Source organism: Nelusetta ayraudi, unplaced genomic scaffold, assembly GCF_046127955.1.
Source record: "Nelusetta ayraudi isolate G7.1 ecotype Tasmania unplaced genomic scaffold, CSIRO-AGI_Nayr_v1 ptg000022l, whole genome shotgun sequence".
Taxonomy (NCBI): Eukaryota; Metazoa; Chordata; class Actinopteri; order Tetraodontiformes; family Monacanthidae; genus Nelusetta; species Nelusetta ayraudi.
The window spans coordinates 3,754,193-3,775,316 of NW_027466072.1; the positions used below are offsets into that span (position 1 = coordinate 3,754,193).

The following is a 21,124-nucleotide window of genomic DNA, read 5'->3' on the forward strand; positions in this document are numbered from 1 at the left end:
ATCTCCTGTCTGTTCAGCCAAATATGGGGATCTCCGTCGCTGGGGATGTAGCAGGGCGAGCGGTGAGCGTCCTCTCTCCTCACTCACTCCCTCCATCCTCCGTCTTTCTCTCCCCACGCCGGTCGCCCTGCTGGTGAGATCTCTTTCTCTCTCTCTCTCTCTCTCTCTCCCTCTCTCTCTCTCTCTCTCTCTCTCTCTCTGGCTCTCACGCTCTCCTCCACTCAAGCCTCAAGCAGCTCTCACTCCTGCAAGTGTGCGCAGTGGGACTGGAGGTCGGCGGCTGTGCGTTTTGTTTCGTTTCTTTTCTCCCTCCTCCCCCCGCATCCTCCCCCTCCATTTTTTTATTCTCTGCAACACAGCAGCAGCGTCTCTGCGACTCCGTAAGTAAACTGTTTACTACCGCCAGTGCTCGCTGCACTCGGAGAACCACTCCGCCAGCCGAGAGGGAGCATCTTTATCATTCACTCTGCGGAACTGAAACTTTCAGGTTTTCACCTCTTTTTTTTTTTCTTTCTTTTTTTTAAAGCGCTGGTGAGTTTTAGAGCGACAAGATTTAAACCAAAAGTGTTGTGTGAAGTTTAGTTGCAGGGGACTTGATTGCTTGATGCTTTGATGCTGTGAGATCTTGTGCGAGATCTTTGCGTCTTATTTTCAAAAACAATTTTTTTCCACCTGTTTTTGTACCAAAGTTTTCCTTTCGACTTCACTTTGGAGCAGCTGATTTAGGAAAAAAGAAATCTCTCCAAACTCGCCGGCAATGAGAACTTGTGTTGCTCTCACGTCTTCTGCTCTGAGGGCTGCGAAACATTCATCAGGCTTATCTGTGGCTGTCTCACCCGCTTTGTGAGCCGTGATGTTGGAGAGTGCAGGGGCTCGTTTTGGTGTGACATCATGAGAACTGTGAGTGGAGGGGGGGCGGGGGGGGGGGGGGGGGGGGAGTGTACTGGTGTGGAAGGGTCCCGCCGGGTGCTCTGGGTAATGGCTTCCAGGTTGCTCCGGCCCCTGAGATGACCTCCTCTCCGTAGTTTCCCTCAGTTCTGTCCTATCGGATGTAACACATACATCGAAAGTCATTTGCTCCTTTGCCAGATTGCACACATTCCTGTTTCCATCCTGTGCTCCCTGTGGAGTTGGTGGCTGCAAGAATAATGGTTTCTGCACGGGTTCTGTTCGCTTTTGCGCCGCTGCGTACCTCGTTAGTGGCTAATTATGGACAGAAACAATAACAGCATTACCTTGCATTAACAGCACCTCATATGGAATATTAAAGGTGTTGTTTTTGGCTTACAAGGAGACCTGGAATCAGTTAGGGGCTGTGATGATGCTCAGTTTGTCTTTTCCTTGAATTACATTTGCTGTACACAAATGAAATTCATTTCATCCTTTCCTGTTGATTTGTGCTCCCGCTGCACTTTGTTGCTCATTTAAAGCTGTGTTCTTCACTCCTCGCTGGTATTAAAGACAGATGACAGCCAGTGAAGGATTCACGGCTTCACGACTCTCCGTCATGCATTCTCGTCGCCGCTTTAAAAAGGGCAGCGCAGGGTTTGTTCTTTGCTGCTCTCTCTTCCCTGTTGTTCCTCGGTTTGCACTCACAGTAATGCCTTAAGCGTGTTAAAGGTGTGAGGCAGTGCTTGGGAGGCGGGCCCTTCCCCCAAGGACCTGGGCTCAAACAACTCCTTGTGAAATTCATTAAGCGATTATGATTTAAGTCGCCGCTGGCTTCCGTCTTGGTCTCCTCTGTTTTCCTCTGTTTCTTCTCTCTTCTGCCCTGTTGACGTCTCTCATTTTTATTTAAAACCCTGTTATATCCTCCGCTACTCCATCTTTTGCTCCGTTGCTCATCCTTCTCCTCCGTCTCTTCCTGCTCCGGCCAACTTTCCTTGTTGATCTTATTTCATCCCTTTCGCTCCCTGCCACCCCCCCCCCTTCCTCTTGTTACAGCTGTTAATTCATCTGCACAAATTCAATTTCATCATTCATTTTTCTTCTTGCCCTTATTCTTTTACAATGCTCTTCATTAAATGGGGTAATGCGTGCATGTATTTTGATTTACATATGAAACTAGATGACAGTTAGAATTCTGGACCAACCACCTCACAGTGTGCGCTGTTATGAATAATGTCAACATGCTTTAATTGGTTTTATACAAAGTTATATAACAGCTTTGGTCATAAAATACTTAAATGAGTCACTTTATACACATTAGTTAAGCTTTGATTTGAAACACATTTTGATTGGAAAACCTGCTGATTCCACTTCTGGATGTGCTGTTTTCACGAATACATGTTGTTATTATTATTATTATTTTCATCATTCCTGGAAAACATTCCACACACCCACGCACACTTAAAACATCCATGGGACATTTTCAAGAGCCGAAAATTGACACAAGTTTAAAGTCATAGCTCGCTGGAACTAAGATGTGAGTCAGACAAAGAGAGGATCAGACTCAAGCTGCAGACTGACAAACCCCGCTGGGGATTCTCACTGCCCTTGCAGCCTGTTTCTCCACAGTGGAGTCACACAGACAACCCGTCTTTTCTCTCCTGACTCCGTTTGGTCATTTTCGTCTCTGGAGCACGTTTTGCTTTCAGAACTTCACTTATTGTCTTTGCCTTGACTCGGTACAAGAACATGTTATCTCGGTGTGTTTGGGTTAGTGCCTCCAATGTGGCTCGCAGGAGAGTCCAGCATAAACGCGAGGCCTTGAAACTGCTGAAGCTGCATAAAATTTGCAGCAAGATGGGAAACGTTCTTCTAGAAAACTCTGACTTTCGTCTCTGTTTTTGTTTTGGGCTGTTTAACGTGCGTCCAGCTGTGTGCAGTACAATACAACCGTTCAGGCCATGTACTTAATTTTACGAGCTCATACTTCAGACGCTTCTTTTCCAGGCAATACAGACGCCCTGAACGTAGCGTAAATGTGGACCACCTACATCCTCAGACGGTCAATTTTATGTCGCTGCTCGTTCAAAGGTTTAAAAAAAAAAAAAAAAAAAAAAAAAAAGCGGCTGTACAATAAATTATTATATAAGCACATGCTTTTTGAGTGCACACATGATAGGGCGTGTTTACATGGAACCGACATCTGACTGCACACCGCAGATTCTTCTCAGTCAGCGGTGAGTCAGTCCAGGCTCGCTGCTGCAGGAAAGCAAACTTCACCCTCTGGAGTCGGAAGAAAAAACAAGTATGGCATGATGTCAGATGCCCTGCGCAAAGCCTGATGCTGACCAGGATTAGGATTGTGCACGTATACATACATGTATGCAGAAGAAACGGGCAGCTGGTTGCAGATCAGACGGAACTGTTTGGACCCTTTCACGTGGTCTGCTTGGCATGTTTGGACGGGTTTGCTTTACGTCCTGATTTGTTTGGGGTCCAGAAGGGGGCGTTGCCGAGTGTGGTCTGACTCCTGAGATACCAGAGCTGCTGAACATACCTGACGTCTCGCACGGTTTTCCAAACAGACGCGCAAAGTCCATTCTAACGTGCTCGTCGCGTTGGGTGGGCACGGTGCGCAACCCTTCCCCACCACTCCCCCCGCCTCCCACCCTTCATACCCCCCCCAAAGAGCAGCTTTTCTGGCTCCATTTTCACGTCGTTAAAGCAAACTCACACAACCCAAGTAGCATGACACATTTTTGGGAGCGCTGCGCTCTCAGGGGTCAGGGCCATTGCAGTGATTTGCACCATCTTGAGATTCAGACCTGGAATCTAAAGTGAAGTGCTTCAGTTTGCTGAGTTCTGTCTGCTGTGCCAGAATCATCCTTGGTTCGCTAAAAATACTGAGGAATAACGTCTTAGCTCAGGGCTTGTAGCACGAAAAAAAAATACTCACATTGCAATTCTTTGTTGTGTGAATGTGTTTAATTCTACTGGATGGTAAAACGATCTTTCGATTACACTTTCAACCAAGTGTTTTGTCCAGACGCCTAAACTAAGACCTAAACGCTGACATGATGTAAACTTTCTGATCATTTTATTTGGTACAGCGGTTGAGCGATAAGATCTAAATATTTGATTAGCCAATCACAGGACAGCCACTTAATTTGCTCAGGCTTGTAGACACGCTTGTGACGACCTGCTCAAGTTCAAACAGAGTGTTAGAATTCACTACAGAAGTAATTTAAAGTGACTTTGATCTGCTAGAGACTTCACGCAATTAACTGTAGGCTTCAACACAGAAAACTCCCTCACTGTGTGTAGCAACTGTGTGTAGTGAAAAAACAATGTTGATGCCCAAAGTCAAAGGAGTGAGAAAACATGGGTCCATTCTGCTTTGCATCAACAGTTCAGGCTGCTGCAAGTGGCTGCTGGAATAGTAGGAGGACATTTTAATATGAGTCAATTTTTATTAGTTTGTACAACTGCTGTACTGGAGGTACTGTAGGTGCTGTAGGTACTACTCCAGTCACTCTTGTATGATACTGCGTCATGCATTTTTTTAGCCTTGTTTTTTTTACTGCACTTTCTTCTATCATTTATGTTATATTGAACCCTTTTCTCGCAGTTCCTTTCTTCAATGTGCCACGTTTCCGACCGTTCCGCTTCTGAATCCAATGCAGATTGTGGTTCATTTTGCAAAGAAAAAAAATCAACAAGTATTTCAACACGTCTAAAGCATTAAATTAACCGGCGCCCTGATCTATGGCAAAAGTCAGCCTTCGCCAGCATAACCGAGGGAGGGCTCAAGACTGACGTTTCCCCCCGTGACCTCGACTTCAGTTCCACAGACCAGAATAACAGCGTTCTTCAAACACTGACCCCGCAGTGACCTCAGCCTACCCCGGACCCTCCATGATGCGTCTAAAAATAGAAGTCAGTGGAAATGACGCGTTTCGGTTTGATTTCTTGTGGGAGATCATGTTGGGAAACTATTACTGGTTTGTGTACTCCTATGCAATTGCCTGCTCACAGTAATTTGGATGATATCATCTTTATCAGACAGGCCCAGAACTTGTGTGTATGTGGCAGTGACAGTCACTACTTAAACGCACGACTGTTGCGTCCTCTCAGTCGACTGCCTGACCACCTCTTATCATATGGTCTCATCTTCGCAGTACCAGAGAATATTCAGAGTGATTGAAGAGGTGTGTGTGTGTGTGTGTGTGTGTGTGTGTGTGTGTGTGTGTGTGTGTGTGTGTGTGTGTGTGTGTGTGTGTGTGTGTGTGTGTGAGAGTGTGTGTGAGAGAGAGAGAGAGCCTGAGACAGAGAGTGCTGGTCTGGGAAGTGGGTGTCACTGTTGAAGTATGTGTGTGTGCGCGCGCGTGTGTGTGGCGAGCCAAAGACATCAAAGTGTGGAGGTGGAGATGTGGGCTGGTGGGTTTCAGGAAGAGGGTCTGGGGCCTCTGCAGCAGCCTCCTGCGTCGCATACCTCAAGTATGAAATACATAACGGCACTCGCATGAGTCACACAGCACTCGCATGTCTGGGCTCCTTGTGCATGTCAAAACTTTTGCTGTGTGTGTGTGTGTGTGTGTGTGTACATTCCAGCTCAAAGTTCAGCTGATCTATGCGGTGCCCCTGCTAATCCCTTCCCAGAATGGCTGTTGCCAGGCAGAGAAATTACCCAACGGGCCACTAAAGGGACTTAATGGTAAACTCATTCATGACTGCGGGTTATTCGGATTGCTGGCCAGCAGCGTGAAGTCATGGCTGGTTGGTGAAAGTACGTCTGCGTTGTCCGACGCTGAGCGTTAAGAACCGAGAGTGGAAAACCGCCCTGCGGCTAAGTCGGCTGAACAGGAAGTGACAGTGAACAGTGTCGGGTCCGGTCCCTGGTGTTTGGCTGTTTCTTTTCATCATTTTGCTTTGCTGTTTTCAAGAATTCTGTTTTCTATGTTTGCGAAGCCAAACTGGGATGGGAAATTGTAATGCTCTGCCGCATTTTTAGAGGAAAAAGTCCAAAAACCAACAGTGGCCGGACACATGACAAGTGTCATACTTCTGTTTGCTGACGTAAGAAACAGGTGTTCCCTCCGGAAAACAAAGCTTTGCTGTGGCCGGCTGCGCTGGAAATAACCTTTGGCATGAAGTAGCAGCACAGCGTCCACAGCACAGCCAGGTACACCAGGTGCCAGAGTTGCTCAGTGGCACAGTGGTAGACTGGGAGGTCTGATCCCCAGGCTAAAGGGCCTTACACACCGGCAACAAATTTCCACGGAGCGAAAAAGCGGCTGTTATTTTTTCGCTCTTGAGTCGAATTTTGCGGAGGCAAAAAGGCAAACGGCCAGACCTCTGGCCAATCAAAATGATGCTGGCATGTCGATGACATGCTGACCTTACCTCAGATATGTAACTAGTCGCTGTTCCGGATCAATCGACTCTCTTTAATTTGTTCTCTCCCTCTGCAAATGTGGAGCCAGTTGACGGAGCAGTTCCTTCAAATTGTCCGATGGGAATTCCGAAGTACTGGCGAAATTCCGAAGTACTCACCCATTTCCTCTCTCAAGAACAATATTGGGTGCACCCAAAGACTTCTATTCTTTTTCTTTTTTAATTCAACCATCACCAGGACATCATCATTTGTGGATGTAGTCGACTCCACTGTTTCTCCTTTGGTGTGAAAGAAAGAGCGCCAAACTTTATTCTCCTAGTGAATTTTATACGCATATTCGCCTCGCACTAGGCATTTTTCCGTTGTTTATTCACGTCGCTTCACTTATTTCCCGGTGTGTAAGGACCTATAGACTGTAACGATGGTACCCACAGCCCCCCTGCTTGGCACTCAGTATCTATGGTTGGACTTGGGTTAGATCACCCAATGATTCCTGAGGGCAGCGTGGTCAGATGCTGAGGACAAACTTCACATCCTTCGGGCCGGAAAAATCAGTGGGACTTAGCTTTGACTTTGGGTTTGCATAGAAAACAATGACGGCAGACAAATTGAATGGTGGCAGTTTTCTCCTGAACATTTGAAAGGACCTTTTTAACGTGAACACTTTTGGCATAAAAAGTTGTGCTGCTGCTGTGTTTTCATTTGCTATTAATAGGCTTTTATTCATACATGGTGAACAGGTGGCCAGATTGGATCTGCTCAGTCTTTTGTGAACCCCCCCCCTCTGACGTTACAGCTATTACAGGGACGATGTGAGATGAAGTGATTCATCAGAAAGTGTGGTTTCATATGAACACTTTCTGCTTTTATTACTGTCTGGCGCACTGTCGTCTCACACAGTGCGCACATGTCAACTTCAATCTGTCTCACTGGAAGTTACAACCCAATCAGCGCTGCTGTCTGGAGGGCTCATCATTCACCTTCGCTGAGCTCGGGCTTGCAGCGTTTCCTGTACAGACTCTCACACTCACAGTGTAACCTGATACATTGAGCTGCGTTAGTGGAAGCTGACTTGTAATGCAGCCACTAACCGGCAGCGTCGAGACTGTAACTTGCTAGAATGAACGCGATAGACGTTGGCTGACCTGTTCTTACGCAACTGACCCAGAATGCAAGAATGCACTTCTTTCGTGTCATGTTTGCGATGCTGCCTTTAACGAAAAACACGACCAGGAGACGTGATTCACCCACAGAAACATTCAGAATGGAACGATCGTTACTTTTCTGAAAATGTGAGGCTCACCCCTTTTTTATTCCTTTTTTTTCGTCGGCATGTGGAATAAATACCCTGTCTGTTCTGTATTTTATTAGTTTTAAGACGGCTTTGTTTGTGTGCCCTCATGCATAAAGACGGCAGCTGCTCTGAGCCAATATAACGCAGCACTGCAATGTTCTTTAGGGATCTTTTTGGTGCCCCGAGTTACACAAAACTTTTTCTGCAACAGTTTTCTCTTTTATGAAAACAAGCCTAGTGTTTATTGTTGAAATTGACCAACGCAAATTATATTGAAATATCTCGATAAATTGCACACGTATAATGAAAATAAAAATAAAGAAAAATTACATTAACATAATTTATTTTCTGTAATCATGCACAGAATCAGTAAATAGAAGCTAGAATTAAAATTTTTGAAACAATTAAGAGCCTGCCATCTCAATGTGTGTTTTTTTTTGTGCGTTCTCCACCCAAAACCTTCACATCGGTTGCTAGTATGCTGCTGCATGCACTTGTCTATGTGTTGGGCTGCTCAGCTCTTCTAGCTGCCCACTTGTTGGCTTTCTCACTGGCTAAACGTGCAGTCTGGTACATGTCGTTTTCCCTGGGGGTGACCCTGATCTGACAACGGCCTGGCCTACACCCCATCCAGGAAACCCATCCCAGTGAGGCAACAGGCTGGCAATCTATGTGCACGCTTCTGCATGCGTGCACGTGTGTGTGTGTGTTTGCACTGTATGCCGACCGGCCCTTTTTTATACAAACAGGACAGATCTTGGAGTTCTTACATCGCAGTCCTTGCCGTCCTTTACCTGCCTATTTTCCACCCCAGCACTGTCACAATTTGCTGATGTTCCCACCTGGACTATATTTTCTCATTTCACTCACATTACACTTATCCCCACTTTGTCACTCCTATTGATTTTGTTTGCTTTTTTTTTCAAGTGCTGCTGGAGTGCCCACTTACAGTGCCACAAAATGCTGCCCTAATGGCTTTTCCAAGATCTGCCCCAGGGAGGCTGCTGCTTTGGTTCCCTCCAAAATGTAAAAATTAGTTTGAGCTATGGAGTATATTTGGCATGTACAAATGTTTGGAAAGGCAACAATCCCTTGGAACCCTTGAAAAAATTGAGGAAATGATGGAAACTTCTGGTAAAAGATCAAATCATCTACATAAATAGTGTGTTCTTTTATACCTCCAAACTCAGAGTTCAAGACATTTAACATCACCAGGAGGGCCCCCTAAAGTCAGAATCTGGGTTGGGAAAAGAATGGCTGTCTTTATCTTTCTAGCTATCTCATGTTCTCTTGGCCACCGTTATGGGTGGATGTGGATGAACAATGCCGACAGATATCAACCTTCTGTTTTCCGGCTTGCCAATGGAACATTGTGTGTTTGCTGTAGCCTCTCCGTACCTGCCTGTCGCTCCTGCTCTTTTTCTTCACAGTGAATGCTCTTCCTACCAACGGAAATGAATTGCACCAGCTGGAAACAAGCCCATTTTCCTGGGTGACCGCATTTTGTCGTGTCAGACAAGATGATCACAGGACATCATTGAGGACGGACAATCATTCGTCCCCAATGATGTTTCATCTTTTGCTCTTTCGCTTCCTACCTTCTTCGACAGGACCTTGTGATTTTTCTTCACTAAGGACCTGCGTCCCTTGGTCCCAATGACACTTTCTTTTTGCATGTGTGTCTGAGCGGATCTCTCCCTGCCTCTGCTTCCTGTCTATTATGCCCCCTGGGGGCATTTTTCTCTATTCAATTCTCTCTTTTCACACCTTGAACTGCGTTCCGTTAAGAGGAAATTGCTCCCGATAAAGGCAGGAACACGTGTCACTGGCAATGACCTGTGAATCAAATGCAATAGAAAGGTACAACAGCTCCGGGTAAAGGAAATTCTACTGGGACTCTGAAAAATCGTTTCCATTTTTACCTCTGGCTGCTTTTTTTGTTTGTTTTTCCTGAATCATCCTAACATCGTCAGAAATAACCAAAATAAAAGGTTCCTTTCTCTATCTGGTCCCATTATATAAATGAACTGTGGGATAATTGGCCAACGTCTTGTGTCGCCAGGTGACCCGCTATGTCCAGGACAGAAAGGAGCTCAACCTGACGCATCCGGCTGAAAAGCTCCTGCTGCGGAGCCGCGGATGTGCGTGTCGGAGGTCTGCACTCGCTGCTGGTGACGACCCCGCCGGAACAAACTGGTATCACTGCTGGTGTAGCACGTCTCACCCGCCCAGGTAAACATCTCCAGCCACAACCGCCTTTCGCAAACCCATACCAGCGCCATCCAAGTTAGGAGTTGATGGCAGTGCGTGCCGATTCCCGTTCCCTCGCAGGTTTTACCGCGCTTGTCTCCAGAGGACGCCGCTGTGCTCCCTGCTGACCGGAGCCCTGCTGGAGGCCACGACAGCTATCGGCGCCCGCACCGCTCTGCTGTGCCCTCTTCCCCAGGGGCTGAGCAGCCAGGCTGTACTCAAAGGTAGGTGCTTTATGCATCAAGAGGAAGAAAGAAACTAAGATTTAGTTGAGTTGGTGGATTAAGTTCACTATGTCTTTCCTTACTTAGGTCTGCTATGGTTTCTTTTCTGTCCTTTATCTCCCGCTCTTGCTCTTTTCCCCACGTGGCGTCTTCATCCCCAGCGGGTTTCGGTTTTTGAAGGAGCACGTCTGCCCCTGCCCTGTCTCATTTACTTTTCTCTTTATATCCTTTGCAGTCTTTTTTCTCCCCACTCTTCATATCCAGCGTATCCCCTCGATTGCCCATCGCAGATCAGACGTTTGTTTTTTTTCCATGAATAGAAAATCAAAGTCTTGAAATGAAATTTCCAATGAAAAGCAAAGAAAGAACGTGTGTGTTTAGCGTTTAAGCTGTGTCAAGTTTTGTCGGTAGATGGCGGAACAAGCAACACTAGCTGCGTTTCCATTACCCCTGGAGTTGCGCAGAACCTAAATATCGCAATAACAACTGGTAATGGAAACATCTAAACTTTAAAAAACCTCTAAAATATGGCTAAAAGGTTTTGACGCTCGTGTTTTTTTAGACGTATGGATATAGAGGTATGCTGCAAAATTGTCATGGAAACCCATTATTGTATATAACTTAAAAAAATCTTTTATATGATAACTAGATGATTTATCTGCTGTAATATTACAATTTCCATCACTCCAGTGCTTTCGAATGAGATACAATAAGTCAGTGAGAGAGACCGAAATCTGGTGACATTTCATGGTTTTGTGAAAGGGCATGCTCTGTCAGTCGTTCCTATTTTCTTTCTCGATGTATTATCTTTAAAAAAACAACAACAACAAAAAAAAAACAACCGCGCACAAACACGCACGTTGCAATTCGGCCTCCACCACCCCACATGACTTCATCGCACAACCACTCAGGCGCTCGGTCAGTTTCTCGGCTGGTAACCGTCCGTCCACTTTCTCCGCTGCCGCGATGCTACGTATGACTCGGATGTAAGCTGATCCTGACGTTAATTTCCACTGGCGCGGCTCCAGGGGACACGCTGTCTCTGGCAAGATCAAGGAGACTCGCTGGCGCACATATATAACATTTTTTTTTCACTTGTCTTTTTTCTTTTTTTCTTTGCTTGCAGACATTGGACATTTACACACACGTAAACACACGCAAACTCACGGTGCATATCTCCAACGTGACGCAGCGGCCCGTTTTAACGAGCGTTGCAGGAAACAGAAGAGAGAGAGCCAGATCTGCACACACACACACACGCGCGCGTTTGGAAGTCTTGGCAGGACGAGGATTTCACAGTGTCACACACACACATACGCGCGTGCACACACACACACCTGAACACACGCACGCACGCACACACACACACACACACACACCCTCTCTCTTCAACTTTTGTCAGTCTCTCTAATGGAGCAGCTGATGCTACCCAGACGTCGCGCATTACCTTTTAAGACCTGTCCCACCTTCCCTCCACACGCGTGAACTCCACCGCCGATGAACTGGTTTGACTTTTACTGGATCAAACGCACGGTTCCACCTACTTTTACTTTTTTTTAAATGTATGTATTTTTTTTCGCTCCTTGAGTTTTATTTCAGGGCCAAAATCAAAAGAAAATGCTCTTAATTCTCATATTGACTTGACTTTTCTGAGTGTAAATAACTTCTTCCGCGCTGTAAACTACATCTCTGATGACACACGAGATGTTTCATTATTCCCAACTCTGGGCGAAGCGTGTTTCCAATTGTTTTAGTGTACTTGTTGTCTTTTTTACCTTTTATGGTGCTGTTTAAGTCCTTAGTGTTTTCCACAAAATCAGTCCTCGTTTCCCCTGAATTACTATCAGTAAAGCCATTCCTCTGTAATTCAGTTCAGTTTTAAATTCTTTAAAACTCCCAAAACTTCCCAGCAGGTCGAAGAGGTTATTGTAAGCCCTGTGCTTGGTTTTCTCTTCCTATCTAGAACCCACAAATTTACTTAGTGGTCCTGCGTGTACTTTCAGCTGAAGTGGCTGAAGTCATCCATTCCTTCTTTCAAAAAAAGTCTCTCCAATCTTCATTCACATTTTTTCAAAAAGCAATGTGGTCAATTGTTGTCGCTTTTTTTTATTATCATAATTATTATTTCTTGACTTTCATTTTTTAAGTAATGTTAAAATTCAACAGCAGTGTAAAAAGTTATGATTAAAAGTATTGTTTTAATTTTTATACAGTTTCCGAATGAAAATGAGGCAAAAATTTAAATTGTAAAGAGCCATTTATCAGTTTTTATTACATTTATCCAAATTTGTTACTCCATAGTGCAAAACTAAAATCGGAAACATCTATCTCAAATATAACATTTACGGTATATTACTCTTAAGGGTTGCATATCTCTTAAAGTGTCAAGACTTATGTGTGTGTATCCATCTTTATTCATTCCAGGTAAGCTTTTTTATTATTTTTTTTAAAGTTTATACTCTCTTTTTTCTTTCTGAGAGCTGGAGGCACATTCTTCTGAGAATTAGCGTGGATAATCCCCAGACCATCACTGATGTATTCTTAGACTTTGGTTGGGTGCTGACAGGTGAAATGTTCTTCTCACGTTCTGCGCGTGCCGCCTCCTCCAGTAACGGTCTGAAAAAATCTTCCTCCTCCTTTGATGTATTCATATGGCTTATGTCTCCCTGCAGAACCGCAGCTCTGGTTCGCAGGTCAGGAGGAACATGTTGCACATGTCTGGGTCAGTGTGACACGCTTTTGTTATGAGGCTAAACTTACTCCTGTAAAACACAAATGCTGGTGTTTGGTTAGAACACAGTAGGGTCAAGGTGGCGTCTGTGTACGTTTTCATAGAACGCAGGCATTAATACTCACTCTGTCGCTACGATGTTTGTCAGTTGTGAGGGGAGGAAGTGGTTTTTCATGGATGTAACTCTTCTTCCTGAAGCTATTAGAACATCACCTCTAATAGCTTCTGTAATTACGGTAAACGCTGTGTGACGCAACACTTGGAACTCTTTCCTGAAACATAATACGTTTTAATGTATTTTGATTGCACAGGGGCATCTTATCAATGTCACTCATGTCCTCAATTATGTAAATACAGTGAAATGCACACCGCCAGTCCAAACGGGCTGCACTCACCGCAGTATTAAGGGTAGGAACTTTTTTTTTGTTGTTTGTTTCTTTGGCCAAGTATTTCTGTGCACTGCAAGATTGGCAAAGTGTTCTTTCAGGGAAGTCGCTATGGTAGTGGCTGTGCTAACAGGGGTAATAGTAGTGATAATGGCAGTGGGTAGTTAATGGAGAATTAATTCTCGATACAGTGAGGAGATGGGAGATGAGGCGGAAACACACGAGGCGATTCGGCTTATGAAACATTTAAAAACAGCAAAAAAAAACTGCGACGGAGCTTGGAACACCTCCGGGATTCCGTCATAACAATGCAAGTGGCTTTAAGTGCTTTTCATGACCTTGTTTTCACAACTTATCATCCTGCCAAAAAGGAAGTAGGTTGGTTAGCTACGGGCTGCCATCCCTGCCGAGCCCTGGAGACCTTCTTTCTTTTTCTCCTCTTTCTTTTACTCAACATTGTGCATTATGCCTTTTTACTGCCAGCATTCAGGGCCCATTGACGGCAGATGTGGCTGGTGGGGAGTCACTCTCAAAGACTCTCCAAAGGCCCCTTATTGTGTGCGTGACCCTAATTTCTAAAAATAGCCGCCTCAAAAGTGAACCGAAGCGTTTTTCAACTTCACTTGCCAATGACCCAAACTTCTCAGTATACATACTGTGCAAACGTACCGCATGGCTCTTGTGAAATCAGAGATGGTATTTTGATCTAGATAGTGGTTGAACAGTGTTACGAGCGCTGTGGCGAATAACAGAAGCCCTCGGGGTTAGCCTGGAGGAGCTGTTGCTGCCTTTGCAGTGCACAGAACAGATGCACAACTGAATTTTGCCTATGATGGTTGTCATTAAGTGTCATTCCGTGAATGATCTCAATGTCAACTTGGCATTAAAAGTGAGACAAATGACCCAATGACACGAACCATCATAGGCTATTCATAAAGTGTCACAACAGTCTTAGGCACACCCATTAAAGTAAAATGTTACCAGTTTTTGTTTGTTAGTGTTTTGCAGATGCTGCTTCTGCTTCTGTGTTTAACTGACTCAGAATCAAACGACTCAGAATCAAACTTCTTTTAATCACTATCAGCATTATTATACCATCATTACACTGTGTGATTAAATCCCATTGATCAGTCATAATATTTTTTATTTTAAAATTCTAATCACTCAGATATGAATTGAAGCATACATTTTTTTTAATCTTTATCAAATTCTTTGTTATTTCTATATAGAATTTTATTGAAAAGTAGCGCAACAGCAATTACGTATGTAAACATATTGTAATTCCGACGATCGGAATGGTGGCATTGCTGCCACCCTGGGAAAATAAAATGGGCTCAGTATCACGTTAAAACGTGATAGTTTCACGTTTTTACGTGATGATTATCACAAATAACGTGATAATTTCACCTGATAACGTGAAAATGATCATGTGAAGATGTGATAGTATCACGTTATAACGTGATACTGAGCCCAGTTTTTTTTTTTCTAGGGTGGCAACAATGCGCTTCCGTCAGTTTCTGTAGACGCAAAGAAATATTAATTTTACATAGAAAACTTGAGCCCAATTTGTGGCGTGTGAATTACAGCTGTGCGTGATGTTGTCGTGGGCCAATCTGGCCGCTCTAACTCTAGCGTGTGGCTGTGAACTATATGGGGAGGGGGCGGCAGGGGGAGAGGGAGGGGAGAGAGAGAGAGAGAGAGAGAGAGAGAGAGAGAGAGAGAGAGAGAGAGAGAGAGAGAGAGAGAGAGAGAGAGAGAGAGAGAGAGAGAGAGAGAGAGAGAGAGAGAGAGAGAGAGAGAGAGAGAGAGAGAGAGAGAGAGAGAGAGAGAGGAGACAGCAGGGGTTGTTTGCCGACCAGGAGCCGGAGAGAAGCCAGGTGGCCGAGGGGGAAAGTGAGCTCAGACGGCGCGAGCTGGAGCGAGTCCAAGTGAAGAAGTGGGTTTGGGGATAGAGACACAGAGCAGATAGAGGGAGAGAGAAAGAGAGAGGGAGAGAGAGAGCGAGAGGGAACAGCTGCTGGGGAGACGGTGCTCCGGTCGGCTCAAATGTGGACGGAGGGGACGGAGCTGGCCGCCGAGCCGTCAGTGTGATCAGCTGAAGGCAGCGAGCATGAAGCACTCCCACTCCGTGGACCTCAAGCTGATCAGTGAGTAGCAGAAATGTGAGTGTGCGACGCCGGCGCCGTGTCCTCTTCTTATCGTCTTATCGTGCTGGTGTTGGTCTTGGAGATGTGAAGGAGCTGTTCACTGACTCGGAGGACTGGGCTGATTTTCAAGTTATTTAGTAGGGAAAAAAAGTATGCGAGTGATTTTATAACTTTTAAATCTTTCCACAAGTTCTGTTACGTCATGTTTTTGCAGATTTTTTGTCAAAGAATCTTGATTTGTGAAGAACGCTGTTGAGACGTCTGATTGATGCAAGTCAACAGCTTTTTTTGTTGTTTAGTTGTTGGCTGTTTTTTGTGAAAACTTTTTTTTTCATTGCATGAAAACATCCTGCTTTCCTTGCCGTCTTGCGATACCTTAACCCCCCCCCCCCCCACACACACACACACACCTCACCGTTTCAAGTCATCATCACAGAATCACTTGCACTTGACGGTTCTGACTTGCTTGGATGGTGCAGCAGGAGCCCACTGGCCGCCTCATGCAAGCCATCCTACACAGGAAGTATTTGTGCAACCCTCTCGCCACGTTCTCATCCAGCCTGAGAACTGAGCAGAGACACGCAGACACGCGGTGCACATGTTCCGATGCCGCGCCTGCATTCGCACACCTTCGCCTTCGCCAAAGTCACACGTGTGTTCCATCACATTTGTGTCACGTCGTTGTCAACTTGCACCCAGACATGATTCACACCCGTTTGATAGTTTTAGTAGTTTCTTTTTGTGTGTGTTATGTGTGCGGGTGGAATTAAAACACCAGTTGCGAGAGTTTGACCTTGTGCCGCCGGAGCAAAGATAAAAGTGCAAAGTTGGAATTTGGCGTTGCATGTTCAAAGGATATTCTTTTGCGTAGCAAAGACATGATATTCTTAAATCAACATTACCTGAGGCCAAAAAGAATTGCCCTCATTGACTTCAAATAACCTGCAAACCCTTTAATCCAAGATTTATTTTTTTTGTTTGAACTTGTGAATACTTGATTTTAAAGGGAAACTCTGTGACGTAACTGGTTGTCATCAGCAGTCAGACAAGTATTTATCGCCTCTGTTGCTGCTCTGCTTGTTACTGTAGGTCTCGACTGTCTATTTTTTTTCCTCTTATGTTTTACCATCATGCGTGTCTTTGTTTACTGCTGTTTGCTGAGTTTTTTACTGGCACAGACACATACGTGACCTTGTACGTATGTAAAATTTAGCACTGGACTGTCTTCCATATTTGATTGCCTTCTGCATTGGTGCAGCCAGCGAATAAATTGTTGGGTGGTTTATTATTTAGCAGGTTCCTGCTAAATAAATAAACTCAATAATGAGGGGACACCAGAAGGCACAATGTTTGTTTGATATGATGATGTTCAACCGTATGAATTAGCATTTACTCGACCACTTTTCACATCATTAACATTCATTTCTTTTTGCTAATTGTCTTTTTTGGGTTTTGTATTTTTTTGGTTGAACCGTTGAAAAACTAATTGGGCTTCGAGTCCTTGACTCTGGCTGCTTGTGTTGCACCTGTTTGAGTGCCCTACATACTCTGCTGGGGAAGTTGTCAGCTCCGAGCATGTTTATGACAACAGTCTGCAAGTGCACGCAGCGCGTGTGCGCACTCGTCTGTCAGACAGGGATGACCAGGTTCACCACAGGGATTCATTTCATTTTGTACATAGAGTACAACCAGGAAGACCCAACAATTCAAAAGTTGTGTCAAAGGTTTTGACACGACTGTTTCTGCGTTATCTTTACTACTTTCTACACTGTAGATTCACACTGAAGACATCAAATATATGACCAAGATATGTGGATTAATGTGGCAAAATAAAAAAAATGTTAAATACCTAAATATGTCATGTTGTATGTATTTTATATGAAAGGTGGCTATTCTAGATCATCTAAAATATAAAACTTGTTTGAGTTATTTCACGCTTTTTGTTTAATACATATTCCATATGTGTTCATTCCATTAAATCAGAAGTATGTGTCTGAACTTTTGACTGGTCGTGTAGATGTGTTGATTGGATGAGAAACACTTGTTTAATTTCAGTGTTTGATATTCGCTTTGTGTTGAGACCTGTAGAAGAGACACATTACAATTATAGATTGAAGAGGGGTCGTTAATGGCTGAATTATAAAAGAGGCGGAGCTCATGTGAGGGGAAAGAAAATTGTTTGTACAATATAAACATTGTCTTAAGACTCAAAAGCTTCCGTTGCATTGAAGATCATCATTAATCGTCATTCATAATTATCATTATGCAACGCCAGTCATGAAGAGACGGCAAAAGCTACTCTCACAGTAACATTAAAAGATGCTTTTATTAACACGCACACACGTCCTTTACTTGCTGCCTCCACAAGTATCATTTCCTGTCTGAGAAAAATTGTCATGAACAAATTTAAAAGGGAAGTTCAGCTCATCAATTGTAGCCGCTGTTCTGTACAACAAAAGAAAAAAAAAATACTCTCCCCTGCAATAAATGGGCACACATGAACGCCGCACAGAGGGTTTTAGTATTCATGCAGTTTGTCCATGCATAAAAATCACAGGTCACTCACTGTCAATTATTCATGGTTTATGTCGCCCCAGTCTGACAGGGGAAGTGCTGCAGACGATGCAATCATCTGGTTTTCCAAGACGAGTGTTTGAACTGCACAGATCGTTGCTTTAATTTGTCTTCTGAAGATTATATTCAGTATGTTTGGGAAATTAGCAGATCGTTCCATTCACTTTTCTACGTTATCATTGCCTTCTTTTGCTCAGTAAGACTGTTCACCTTTTTGCAACATAATGAACATCCATCGATTCATCCATTTTCTATCCCTGCACCCTCAGGGTCCTTCACGTTTTTTCCCCCCCTAGTAAATAATGCTCATTTGTTTTTAATTGAGTTCCTTTCAGAATATATTACTGTGACTGTTTTCACCCCTGCCTGCCCCCCTTGAATTGGCTTTGTTTGCATATGTATTCCCCATTTTGAAGGACGAGTACATGAATTATTGAGGCGCTTGCATGGTCATGAAATTCAAAAAATAAATAAATAAATAAATAAAAAAATAAGTCAGAGAAGACACTCATTTCCATTTCTGAGGAGCAGCATGCAGAAGCAGGTTGGCGATGAGGAAATATCGCATTGATCAACATGAAGATTCTCTTTCTTTTCTTGTCTCTTGTTACTTTAAAATTCTAGCAATTGATTTTTCAGTAAGAGAGACTAACTTAATTTCTTTTTCTTCTCCCTGTGCATATTTGCATCTGTCTCCTCTGTTCAGAACTCGTGTTTTCGGGAAGACTCAGGGTGTATTGACCAAAATTTGCACCCCGTAATGTAATTTTTCACTTAATACTGAACGCCTCTTGTGTCCCCTCGTCTCCCTCATCTCGCCGGCTGTCATATCCGTTCGTGTTTTACCTATTTTATCCCGTGAAAACATTTTGATGAAGGGATCTAGGTCCAGGCTGTGCGCCTCCCTTGGTGATGCATCGCCGGCCTTTCTGTGGGACATTTAAAGGATTTAGCGGATTATGGCGTCAAGTCCCACTGTGATAGATCGCTCACACCTGCCGCATTGTGTAAACCTCCAAGTTTCCACTTAGTGCGCTGATCCCTTCCTTCCTCTTTGTCACATCTCTGTCCTCTCCTCCAGCCTCTCCACTCTTCCTCTCTTTCTTCAATCATCTTTCTCTCTCCACAACGTTTGCCTCGACTCTGCCTCTCTTCCCCGCTCATCTGCCCCCAACCTCACCTTTCTAATTGTTTCTTTTCATCCATTCTTCCTGCACTCAGTTGACCTGAAGCCACTCACACAGACAGAAGAGTTCATTAGAGGAGCCGTGAGACCGGATCCACAAATCAAACTGTGTGAATAAGCAATTTTTTTTTCTTCTGCAGAGCTGTCACCGTTGTTGCCATCGCAACCTTTTGAGCATCGCAGCGGTTGCCAGGGACAGTCTTTAAGTGCATGTCTGCATATATGCATGCACTATTTCCTAATGTGTGCTCATGAAAGTCACACTAACAGTGTTGTCTCTGAATCTGCCCCCTCTTTTCCTGCCGTTTGATGCACAGCACATCTTCTTTTTTCCTCCAAGGTTACGATCGCTTTCAAGCTGCTCATGAGATCTCCGCTCTTGTGTAAATTAGGAAAGAAAGAATTTAAAATGCTGCGTGTATTAGAAAAGATTATCTCATTACCGTCAAACCGATGCTCAAATATGTGAAGCAGTCACACATATCAAGGATATTGCCGTGAAAAACGACCTAATAGTTTATGTATTCTTCCAGACAGTGTTCGGTATGTGTACCTGGCAAGTGCGCCGCAAGTGAAGCAAGTGTCCATTAATCCTTTTTTTCGTATGCAGTGTGTGTAAAGAGGCCGACTAATGGGCCTGAGTGAAGCCTAAACACAGGAACCAGCGGCTGATCAATGCTGTTTACCTAGAGAGGGAGAGAGAGAGAGAAAGACAGAGAGAGGGAGAGGGAGAGGGAGGGAGAGACAGACAGAGGGAGAGAGAGAGGGAAAGAGAAAGAGAGAGATAGACAGAGAGAGAGATAGACAGACGGAGAGAGAAAGAGAGAAAGAGAGAGAGGGAGAGAGAGAGAGAGTGAGTGAGTGAGATGGAGAGTGAAAGGACAGCGAGTGGACCTGTGCAGCGATTTATGAACACAGGACACTTCTGGACTTTTCTAATAATGGAAAAACAGACCCAGGTTTTATTGAGCTTTAAAAAAAATGTACGGCAAAAGTTAAAAACATTCAAAAAAAATATGATGTCCCATCCTGAAGCCCAGTCTGTTTTTTTTTTTCCTTTTCAGCGAGTAGAAACAGCCTCGGCCATGCTGTTGTTTAACTCTATTTTTCACTACAAGACCTCCAGGTCATTGGTGCAGCGCCAGGAAAAGAGAGCATGGTTTAACCATACTAACTCAATAAATCGTTCTTTTGTCTGTCTTTCTTCCGTCCGTCCAGAACGTCAGCTGGCCAACAGTATGACCAGCAGCAGCTCCCTCTCGCCCAGCCTCAGCGGCATCAGTAAGGAGCTGGTAGACATGCGACACTTGGTCCAGTTCCCGGAGGAGATCGCCTGCATCCTCACCGAGCAGGAGCAGCAGCTCTACCAGCGGGTTGGTTCTCACGCTCGCTGCGCTGAAAGTCGGCATTTGACGTGAAATCCGGTGGGTGGCTGAGCCTGGCATGCTTTTGTGTCCTCGTGCAGGTCTTCCCCTTGGACTACCTCTGTTTCCTCACTCGAGACCTGGGCAGCCCAGACGCTCAGAGCAAGCGCCACCCCAACCTCAAGGCCTCGCTGTCGGTGCCGGCCATGCCCTCTCAGAGCACCCAGCGAAGCAGCCCTGTGGAGGACCTGGTGGCTCGATTCAACGAGGTGAGAGGTCGCCACACTCGGCTGAAGGTATCGCAGAGCATACCTAGCTAACATGCAGCGTTGTATGTTCTCCCGGTGTCTGCGTGGGTTCTCTCCGGGTTCTCCAGCTTCCTCCCACACTCCAAAAACACGCATGTGAAGTGAACTGGAACTGGAAACTCTAACTGTCCAGGGTGTCACCCTGCCTTCACCCTATGACAGCTGGGAGAGGCTCCAGCAGACCCCCGTGACCCTGAGCTCAGGAAGAAGCGGGTATTTAAAATGGATGGATGTATAATTAGGTCAATCTTCCAGAGCGTGAGACCGCACACACCTGCAGTTCACCTTAATGACCTGATGGTGGCTACTCTGTGAAATGGTTTTGTACGTGATTGAAGAAGACCAGAAGAGAAAATTTCAGATGATCACTTGCTTTT

General features: G+C 44.7%; 1 protein-coding gene across 2 annotated transcripts in view; it reads left to right on the top strand.

The window, feature by feature from the left end:
- The window catches only part of plce1 (phospholipase C, epsilon 1), a 61,627-nt gene that overhangs the window by 13,144 nt on the left and 27,359 nt on the right, over positions 1-21,124 (top strand). For both annotated transcript variants that reach the window (XM_076028149.1, XM_076028150.1), the window contains exons 4-7: positions 9,640-9,809; positions 9,909-10,051; positions 20,294-20,448; positions 20,541-20,708. In XM_076028149.1, coding sequence (XP_075884264.1) covers positions 9,640-9,809; positions 9,909-10,051; positions 20,294-20,448; positions 20,541-20,708 — 636 coding nt within the window. The remainder of the gene's footprint in view (positions 1-9,639; positions 9,810-9,908; positions 10,052-20,293; positions 20,449-20,540; positions 20,709-21,124) is intronic.